Genomic DNA, 11,189 nt, shown 5'->3' on the forward strand with positions numbered 1-11,189 from the left:
GGCTCCCCTGTGGGCATCTTGCCTTCTGGGACCCCATGCATTCCATCCTTAAAGGGAATCCAAAGCCTTTTAGGAACTCCTACAACTCAGCTTCTGTGAAAATACGGCATTATTGCTGCCAGATTAATTTTAGAATAGTACTTTTTTGATCATAAAATTTTTTTCCCATTGGAAAAAAAAATGTTTCATGGGTCTTTGAAACTATAGAATAAAATACAATCCTTTTTTTTTTTTTTTACAAGATTTTATTTATTTGACAGAGACACAGCAAGAGAGGGAACACAAGCAGAGGGAGTGGGAGAGGGAGAAGCAGGCTTCCCACTGAGTGAGCAGGGAGCCCAATGCGGGGCTCGATCCCAGGACCCTGGGATCACGACCTGAGCCAAAGGCAGACAGACGCTTAACGACTGAGCCACCCAAATGCCCTTAAAATACTAACTCTTTATCATGGCATTTAAGAACTATCAGAGCCCAATCACAAAAGCGTTTTTCAGTTTATTTACAATTACAGATCTTCCTCAATAATGGGGTTATGTCCTGAGAAAGCCCATTGTAAACTGAAAATCTTGTAAGTCAAAAATGCATTTAGTATACCTGACCTACTGAACATCATAACTTAGCCTAGCATACCTTAAAAACGCTCAGTACACTTTCGTTAGCCAGCAGTTGGGCAAAATCATCTGATACAAAGCCTGTTTTTTTAAGATTTTCTTTAGAGAGAGAGTGTTACAAGCATGTAAGTGTTGGGGGAGGAGCAGAGTGGGAGGGAGAGGGAAAGGGAGAGAATCCCAAGCAGATTCCATGCTGAGCACAGAGCTGGATATGGGGCTTGATCCCATGACCCTGAGATAAAGACCTGAGGCGAAACCAAGAGTCCGACGCTTAACTGAGCCACCCAGGCACCCCCAAAGCCTGTTTTATATTAAAGTGTTAAATGCCATGTAATTTATCAACTCCTGTACTGAAAGTGAAAACAGAATGGATATCTGAATACAGAACGGTTGTAAGTGTATTAGTGGTTTATTTTGGTGATGATGTGGCTGACTGGGAGCTGTGGTCCCTGCCGCTGCCCCACATCACAAGAAATTACACTGCATATTGCTAACCCAGACAAAGATCAAAATTCAGAATTTGAAGTATGGTTTCTACCATACCATGTATACCATGTGTTTTGCATTCATAGCATCATTGAGTCAAAAAATCCTAAGTCAAACCACTCTAAGTCAGGGACCATCTATATTCATTGTATGTTTTGGTCCAAAATGTCCTCTCTTGAAATAGTACTTTATTTCCTTAAGCCTAATTTCTGTCTGGATGAATGCCAAAATGTATGTATCTGGCACTGGCAACATATCCTTCAAGATTCAGTGAATGCAGTGCTAAAACCTCTACTATTTTATCTTTATCAAGAACATGATTATGAAAACAAAGAAAATCACCCAAACTAATAAAACTATTTGAAGATTTCCTGAAGGCTAGTAGTCTCTTCTTCCATAAAACCCTAAACTTACCCATCTGTACTAAACAGTTTTTAACTATTATGAATAATGTACACTTAAATTTGATCACATCGCTTTATTACCATAGGATTCTTGGAAGTGGAATTAGTGGATGAAAGCATATTAACATTTGTGTGCCTATTGATACATTGCTAAATTACTTTCTAAAAAAGATATACTTTATATGCCATAATGCATACAGTTTATTGCATGTTACTAAATGTAGATAGTGAATTCCGGGTTAAAGAAATTAGAATGATTTCAGTTATTTAAAAGAAAAAATATCTTAAAGGAAAAGCACTTTTGTTCAACCTACTTAAAACTCTGCTCAAAAATCTCGGCTTTGAGTAAACACACTTCCCGCCTCCTACACTATTGTCACTGAGGCCCAAACCATCATCGTCTTTCACACAGTGTTGAAACAGTCTCCTCACTGGCCCCTCAGATTCTACCCTTGACCCTCCAGTCCCTGCCCAAGGGACCCTGCTAAAACAGTGTGTAATGTTCTTTGCTCAAAACATCACGTAGATTCTGGGTTATCTCACTAAGAAAAACAAAGTCCTTCTAATGACCCACAGACTCTTCCAGTCCTATGTGGCCTCTCTCTTCTCATCTCCTAGTTACCCCTGCTTGCTTGTCTTCCAGCCTCACTGGCCTTCTGGCTGCCCCTCGGAGAGGCTGGGCATACTCCTGCTCAGCTTGGGCTGTGCTGGCCCTCTGCCTGGAAGTCTTCTCTCCAGGATACTCAGGTCCTCACCTGCCCAGGTCTTGACTCAAACAGAACCTGGCTACAGACTACAGACTGCATTACTGGGGCTTCCTTGCCCTCAGACTTCTCACTGGACTCAGCAAAAGGGAGACCCTATCAGGGGATTGGTGGAGGGGGTGAGAGCAGTCAGGCATTTTCCACCCTCCCGACAGCTGGGCTGCACGGGCTGTAATAGACCCTGGCTGAAGAGCCCGCACCTGTGACTCCAGCTCCTTCTGGCCTTAGCAACACTGTCCTTTCTTTTTGCCTCTCCATTCCACAGTGGCAACTGTCCTGCATGCCAGTCTATTAGTTCACTTACCCTCCCCTTTGGGTGTCATCTTTTTTAAAGACGTTTTCAGGTGCCCTTTCAGTTTGCCAGCCATTTCCTGTCAGGACCCTTACTGATATGTCATCCTGTCCGAACTTGCAACTCCCCTCAACACTTGTTATTCCCCTACCTTGCTTTTTTCCTCTGTCACTTATCAAACTTGCTATATATATATTGTAGTTGATAGTCTGCCTCTCCTATTAGAATATAAACTCCACCAAGGCAGGAATTTCTGTTTTATTTGCCGATTGTCTTCAGCACCTTAACAGTGCATGCTACCTGTAGGCACTTGACATACATACAGTTGATCCTTGAACAACACGGGTTTGAACTGCATAGGTCCACTTATATATGGCTTTTTTTTTTTTTTAAATACAGCACGGTACTGTGAATGTAATTTCTGTTTTTTATGATTTTCTTAACACTTTTTCTCTAGGATATTTGTTATTGTAAGGCTTCCAGTCAACAGTAGGTGCTTAGTAGTTAAGTTTCAGGGGAGTCAAAGATTATATATGGATTTTCAACTGCAAGGGGGTCAGTGCCCAACTCCCATGTTGTTCATGGGTCAACTTTATATGTTTTGAGTGAATGAAATGAATGACTTATTTATCTACCTTGTAAATTTATAACTCACTTCTTTTGAACTCAGAAATAAGTACTAAATTTGTTTTGTCAAGTTAGTATATAGGTTGTACAAGTCAGCACTGAACCTGCCATGGGGCAACCATGCAGTCAGTGGTAGATATAGACAGAGCCTCTCGCCTTTCTGGAGTTCCCCTTGATCACAGTTCTGATATGATCTTCTCAGGACTAATGGTTTCTATACTATCTGAAAATAATAATTATAGGGGGCGCCTGGGTGGCTCAGTTGGTTAAGCATCTGCCTTCGGCTCAGGTCATGATCCCAGGGTCCTGGGATCGAGCCCCATATCGGGCTACCTGCTCAGCAGGATGCCTGCTTCTCCCTCTCCCACTCCCCCTGCTTGTGTTCCCTCTCTCGCTGTGTCTCTCTCTGTCAAATAAATAAAAAATCTTAAAAAAATAATAAAATTCTTTGTTAAAAAAAGAAAATAATAATTATATTTCAGGTATGTTTACTTTATTGCACATTATATTTAGCAATAAAAGTATTGTTCTTCAAGATCTAACTCAAATCTCTATCTGTTCTCAGACTCTCTTCTGTTACTCCATCCCATAATGGTTATTCCTTTCTCTGAATAGTTAACTTTTTTTTTTTTTAAAGATTTTATTTATTTATTTGAGAGAGAGAGAATGAGAGACAGAGAGCATGAGAGGGAGGAGAGTCAGAGGGAGAAGCAGACTCCCTGCCGAGCAGGGAGCCCGATGCGGGACTCAATCCTGGGACTCCAGGATCATGACCTGAGCCGAAGGCAGTCGCTTAACCAACTGAGCCACCCAGGCGCCCTGAATAGTTAACATTTTTTAAGTGCATAATTTGTTTGCTGTCTACGTCTTATAGTATCCTTGATACCTTTTTTCATTTAACTCATGCTATAACTCATTTAACACATGCAGTTTTGAACTTTGTTTTATATTCTCCATTGCAGCTACTGCAGATTCTATATAGACAATGATTTAGTAGTACTTGTTTAGTGGGTGATTGTGTTCACACCAGTCATCTTAATTTGAACAACAACAAAAATTTATATTCTATAGGGTTCTCTGTTTTTTTCGAATTACAGTTTTATGTAAAAGTTCTTAGAAGATCAGTTGATTTTTTTTTTCCAGTTGATTTTTATATGCAGATATCTTTTTCTCCTTTTCTGAGCCAAGTACGGATTTTCTTGAGGCATTTATATAATTTCAATTAGGTGTGAAAGTCCGTTTTTAAAATGCCTCTTTGCATGCAGGTTAGATCATGTCTCTTATATACATAATCAGATGCATTGCTGTTTTTTCTTCAAAAAAAATATTTAAGGCTTCATGAAGAGGATGGCATTTGAACTTGGCCTTGAATAAAAAGTTTAAGTGGAGAAACTTCTGAATATGAATAATTATTATATCCAGTATTCGGGCAAGAGGAAACATCTTGAGGCAGTAAAGTGAAAGAATATTTCTAGGAAAACAAATATTTCCAGGAAAATAGTCTGGCTGAAACCGATTCAGTTTAGAGTGTCTTAAATGTCAGTTTATGAGTGTGGGCTTTTTCCATATTAGAACAATGGAGGTCCTCTGTATTAGGTTTAGTTTGCTAACATAACAAATAAGTATTTCCCCAATAGTTTTAAAACATACTCAATTAAAAATTGTACAGTGTTATCATGAAAATGACAGATTGTGAGTTTTTTGTATATGTCTCTAAAGTTAAGCTTTTTGCATTAGATCTTCTAGCATCTTTCCTGAGTTCAAAAATATTTTTAGTACAAAATTAAGTGATTCTTATAATAGGCCAGATGTGTTTACATACTAGCCTTTTTACATTGTTCATTACAACTCAGTCTCTAAATACTAACTGGCTAAGATAATATTTGGGAGTGATTTCCAGTTGGTAACTTTTCTGGAAGCCTAGCGGTTTTTTCTTTTTTTATAACAATATGCAAACATCATCTACGAAGCATGCTACTATGAGCCACCTGGCCCCTGATGCGCTGCCCTGGTGCTAGAGGATCAGTTCTTATGCAGACCTCCTGTGCAAGTTAGTGTGAATTTCAAAATCTTGCTTGAACACCACACTGTCAGAGAAATTAGGTAACTTTTGACTCTGTTTTGGACAAAAGAATTTGATACATTCTCAATAATGGATTCCTAAAAGTCCATATATATTTCTTGGAGCATTTTTTAAAAGGTTACAGGATCAGTTTTATTTAAAATCTTGAAGTTCATACAAATTCATTTTGGCATTTTAATGTTTTATGCTAATCAACAAGTATATAAAGTGTTAAATATCTAAAACATACAAAATTATAGATGATTAAGCATGATGGTATTTAATAAAAGAAACACATCCATGAATGACTGTGCTTCCATCTTACCATTTGTGCCATGAAAGTGGAAAATTACTAGATTACCCAGAGCATTTATGGAAGGCAGAAGGCTGTGTCTGATTTTTTTGTACATCCCCTCACCGTACTCAATCCACAGCTCCGTGTGAGACATCTGTTGAGGTACTATTTAAGTCTTGTGGCATCTGGCATATGGTATTCTTTTTTGCTATTTAGCAACTAAAGAATAAATCTTCACAATATGTATCAAAGATTCAAAATGAAAAATAAAGTATGTAAAATCAAATTTATTTTAGGATATAGTAGTTTTCAATTGTTTGGGTGTTATTAAGAATAGCTAACTCTGGGAAACTATTCCATAAAAAGAAAAATACGATAAAATGATATTTGATATTTATATCCAGATATTAATGAAAGGTTGTTCATACCTTCATTCACTCTGACCTTTACCTTTTGTTGCCCCCTTTTGCCTTATGAGTTTTGAGAAATAATTTTTCTAAGAAAAGGACTTTTCTTTGCTAAAATCACATTCCTATAGAAATAGTGGAAAATTAAAGGAAAGAATGAAGAACAATAGTAACAATTTTATCACCTAGGAGTAATGACTAAATAATTCGTTATATGTTCTTGGTAGATTTTATTTTCCTTTCCACTTCCTATTTGAAAATGTTTCTTGAAGAGAACCACTGTTCTATGCCTGATAATTGCAAATTGCTGGCATTTGGATTTGATTGCTTTTGCTTATTGACCTTGTTTACCATGTTTTAAGAACCCTGTTCTAAATGAATCGAGATTGTTTAAAAGACAGAAGGTGGTATATATTTGTCTCTCACCTCCTAAGTTATTTTTAGATGAAAAGCTTTCTTAATATTATTTTTTAAAAAGATTTTATTTATTCATTTGAGACACAGAGATCGAGCATGCGCAGTGGGAGAGGAAGAAGCAGACTCCCCGCTGAGTCAGGAGCCCGATGTGGGGCTCGATCCCAGGACCCTGGGATCATGACCTGAGCCGAAGGCAGACGCTTAACCATCTGAGCCACCCAGGCGCCCCATCTTATATTATTTTTGATTGAAGGGACGCATTTAAAGGATCTTAATATATAATTAACACAAAGTCCAAAACTGTTGGAACAAAGAGCATTTCGCTAGCATTAATCTGGACAGGACATGACATTTTACTTCTTTTTTAAATGATCTAGGTGTATTTTGCAGCTTTCTCTTGTCAGTATTCTGGTTTTTGTTTTGGGTGTTGTGGGTTTTTGTTTTTTTGTTTTTTTGTTTTGTAATGGGTAAATGGATTAAAATTTCCTTAGGGAATTGGGGAAGGTGGTGATATTACTATTTCTTTGTTCTCAATTTATATTCTGAAAGATACTGGACCCCAGAGGGACACATTTGTAAGAGTAAAAAGACCTATTCCATGCCAGACATTTATCCAATAAACACTAGAGAAAGTTGTGTTAATGCCACCTTTAGATAGGTTAGCCCTCATATCAACTACAGTATTATTCTTAGTTCTTTTTAGCACTTGGCTTTTGAATAAAATTACTTATCTAACATAGAATATCATGAAAGGAAATGTTAATCAGCTGCTTTCCTTAAACATTACATTATTTATCCCTATAATTTTTTTAATTTTCATTTTATTATTATTATTTTTTTAGTTGTGACTCTTCTCCTTGCAGGATATAGGCCTTTCTAGGACAAGGCTTCATCTTTTCTTTTACTGTACCAATTTATGCACCTTGTATACAGTAGGTGCTAGTAATGATGCTCAAGGAATATACTATATACTTTGTTTAAGGCAGCCAGCTGGAAGGAAACATAAAGTTAGTAGACATAAAAATGTTTGTGGTGCCTGGCTGGCTCCGTTGGTAGAGCATGCAACTCTTAATCTCAGGGTCCTGAGTTCAAGCTCCATGGTGGGTGTAGAGATTACTTTAAAAAAAATAATAATAATTTAAAAATGTTTGTGGTCTTAAAATCCCACTAATTTTGTTTATTTTTATTTATAGACATGCTTCCATCATTTCTTCAGAAAGTTCAAGTTGTCTCTGAAGCTTCTAGAGAAACTTGTGTAGCCTTGAGCGATTGCCTTAATCTCTTCACTAAACAAGAAAGGGTAGGTAGTTTGGAGTTGAATTTTTTAATAATTGTGTGTCACATACTGGATTGTCCAATAAATCACTACTTTCAATTTGACCAAAGGTAGGAGAAAATAGTCTTTTTTTTTTTTAAAGGTTTTATTTATTTATTTGAGACAGAGAGCATGAGAGGGAGGAGGGTCAGAGGGAGAAGCAGACTCGCTGCCGAGCAGGGAGCCCGATGTGGGACTCGATCCCAGGACTCCAGGATCATGACCTGAGCCGAAGGCAGTCGCTTAACCAACTGAGCCACCCAGGCGCCCCGAGAAAATAGTCTTAATAAAGAAAATGAAAGCTTCATTTTCACTAAAATTTAGAACTCCTTCATTCTTGGTTAAACAAGATGATTCTGAAGTAACTTGTGTTCAAATTTAATTACTTGTATAGCCGTATTTATCAACCATGGTTTAAATTTCTACTCACAGTTCTTGTGGCATTTCAACAAGAGTGTTGTGAAAATATTGTAGAAACCAAAGGTTTTATATGAAAAATACATAATACTTTTCTTTAGAAAATAGAGCGCTATTAAACTTACCTATGTGAAATGAGCTCAGTGGATTAAATATCTTATGTTCTTTTCCCCCTGCTCTCTCCTATTCACTTTTCCAAATATTAGTAAGAGTGGTAAGTTTATCCGTTAGTAATTCTTTTTCTGAGGATTGAAAAGTTGCAAAGATGTGTTTTGGTTGCCTGGACTAGGATTTTTCTTGTTTTAATTTATTCCCCCTTCTCATTTTCATGATGTTAAATGCAAGCAAGCCAAGCAGCTATAGGCTTTCGCTTCCATTTTGTTAATTTCTACATATATGTTCAATCTTCAGCTTTTTAGATTAAGACACCAAATTTCTCATTCTTGTTACAATTTATTTGTACCTTTTAATTAGATATTAGGTTTTGGTAAAACAAGGTAGATGAAAATGGTTTTGTATATTTCTCTCATATGTAAAGATCTGTAATTTTATTGTGATTACAACAGAAACCTTGTGAATTCACATAAAAATTTTTTAAACGCCAGCTTTGTTATTTACTCCACAAATTCCATATTTTACTTGGAGAAAAAAATGTGAGTGATCTGAAAATCATTTAAAACAAATTTACAGAAAGTCTTTCAATAGGATTTTATTAACTATCACAGGAAAACATAATTGTTCATTAAACATTTTAAATGGTTAATTCTTCCAATACTGTTTGAAAACAACCCCTCCCATCTCAGCATTTCTATTTTTGGTGATTTCATATTCTAGGTTTTTTTTTTTTTTTTTTTTTAAAGATTTTATTTATTTATTTGAGAGAGAGAATGAGAGAGAGAGAGAGAGCACATGAGAGGGGGGAGGGTCAGAGGGAGAAGCAGACTCCCTGCCGAGCAGGGAGCCCCATGTGGGACTCGATCCAGGGACTCCAGGATCATGACCTGAGCCGAAGGCAGTCGCTTAACCAACTGAGCCACCCAGGCGCCCCGATATTCTAGGTTATTTAAATGAGGCATGATTTAGTGATCTAAATAAATCTAAATAGCATTGTCCAACATTTTTGGAATGAACGAATTGTGTCTAGGAATTCAGGTAATATTTAATACATTGTAAAACTAATTCTCATTAACGTCTCTTACGTGATACCTGATGGATGTATCAATAATGTCTTTGTTTTAGAGGTGTGTAGTTTCAAGGTAAATTCTAGATTTAATTTAATTTCTGGAGAAGCCAACCTATACTAATTTTTAAACTGTTTGCTTAAAAATGTAGCCTAGGTAATTACCTCTCTGAAAATCCAGATGTGCAGGAGTATATTAGCCTCAAGTTTAGACTAATTAGACTTTTAAATTTGTCATGAGGATTAAATAACATAATGTAAGCAAAATACTTAGCATAGTTCCTGACACATAGTAAGCCCTGAGTAAAAATCAACAGTTATTACAGGATGCTATCTAATTAACACTTGTAACCCCTTTTCTCTGATGGTATTTTGGAGCTTATGTGTCTTTAGCATTGGATTTAACTCATTTTGGGAGGAGGTGGTATTATCTAAAGAAGATTTTTTTTTTTTAATATTTTATTTATTTATTTGACAGAGAGAGATATAGCGAGAGCAGGAACACAAGCAGGGGGAGTGAGAGAGGGAGAAGCAGGTCCCCCGCTCAGCAGGGAGCCCAATGTGGGGCTCGATCCCAGGACCCTGGGATCATGACCCGAGCCGAAGGCAAACGCTTAACGACTGAGCCACCCAGGCGCCCTATCTAAAGAAGATTTGAGTATTTGTGGAATGATTGTGTTCTTTTCATCCTTATTTATTATTCAAGTGACAAAGGGCTACTTAAGTTCTCTGAACCTTGATATTTCCATCTTTCAAATAAAGGAGACCATACTGTAAGTCATTAACAAGCACTGAAGACTGAAAGTCTAATGGACCTTTTTTAAAATCTCAGTCTTTTCCCTAACCAACCATGGGCAAGTTTCTGTAAAATGAAAATGTATAAACACCTCAGTGTCAGGTGTGGGGGTCAAATGTATATAGATGAATAATAGGTATATAGAGCATATTAACATACTGTGTGGCACACAGTACTCATTTAGGAAATGGCATGTGTTGCTTCAAACTTGCAAAGTATCTTTAAGATTCTTTTCCAGTAAAGCTATAAAGTAGCAACTCTGAGGTTCTATGGATTTCCTTCTGAGAAATAGGATTATAGACAATGAAAAGGCCCCCCAAATATTTAAGAGATAAATGTCATCATTGAAGGTAGTTTTTTTAATATGGCTAAAACCTACAACATAGGAATTTAATAGTGTACTTGAGGTTATCACAGAATAATTAGGTATTGTAATGCCTTATTTATCTGGAATCATAAATTGTATTTCTGTTATCTAGAAATTTTGTTAAAAGAACAATCATAAGCTTTGAACTCACAGAGACCTGGGTCTAATTCCATGTTCTGCTCCTTAATCTCTCTTTGCCACAGTTTTCATATACAATTACCTTTTTAAAGTGGCAATCAACCAAAAAAGAGTGTTTTGAAAAGTAGGGATGATCATCTTGGCAAAACACCTTGTATACTACCTGGCACGTAATGGGGATCCAGTAGATCTAAGTGATCCCAGCCCTTGCGGCCGCAAAACTGTTTTTATTCTAATCTTTTTGATGACAGTTATTTTAAATGTTATGCATTTACATCTTATGCTAAATTTTTAGCACTTAATTTTATCTTTTCTGGGGGCCTCAGGATTGTCCTTTTTGTATGTTCATAATTACTCTGTGTCTTAATACAGAGATGCCTTCAGGGGATAATGTTTATAGAACTCTGTAATTTGAGGGGCGCCTGGGTGGCTCAGTTCGTTAAGCGACTGCCTTCGGCTCAGGTCATGATCCTGGAGTCCCGGGATCGAGTCCCGGGATCGAGTCCCGCATCGGGCTCTCTGCTCGGCAGGGAGCCTGCTTCTCCCTCTGACCCTCCCCCTCTCATGTGCTCTCTCTCTCTCATTCTCTCTGTCTCAAATAAATAAATAAA

At 37.1% G+C, this 11,189-nt stretch overlaps 1 protein-coding gene across 4 annotated transcripts in view; it reads left to right on the forward strand.

The window, feature by feature from the left end:
* OSBPL1A (oxysterol binding protein like 1A) overlaps positions 1-11,189 on the forward strand; it is a 224,526-nt gene that overhangs the window by 90,271 nt on the left and 123,066 nt on the right. For all 4 annotated transcript variants that reach the window (XM_034995759.1, XM_034995760.1, XM_034995761.1 and 1 more), the window contains one exon: positions 7,559-7,665. In XM_034995759.1, coding sequence (XP_034851650.1) covers positions 7,559-7,665 — 107 coding nt within the window. The remainder of the gene's footprint in view (positions 1-7,558; positions 7,666-11,189) is intronic.

The sequence above is a fragment of the Mirounga leonina genome, unplaced genomic scaffold (assembly GCF_011800145.1).
Source record: "Mirounga leonina isolate KUSES-001 unplaced genomic scaffold, KU_Mleo_1.0 Mir_93, whole genome shotgun sequence".
NCBI classification, from domain to species: Eukaryota; Metazoa; Chordata; class Mammalia; order Carnivora; family Phocidae; genus Mirounga; species Mirounga leonina.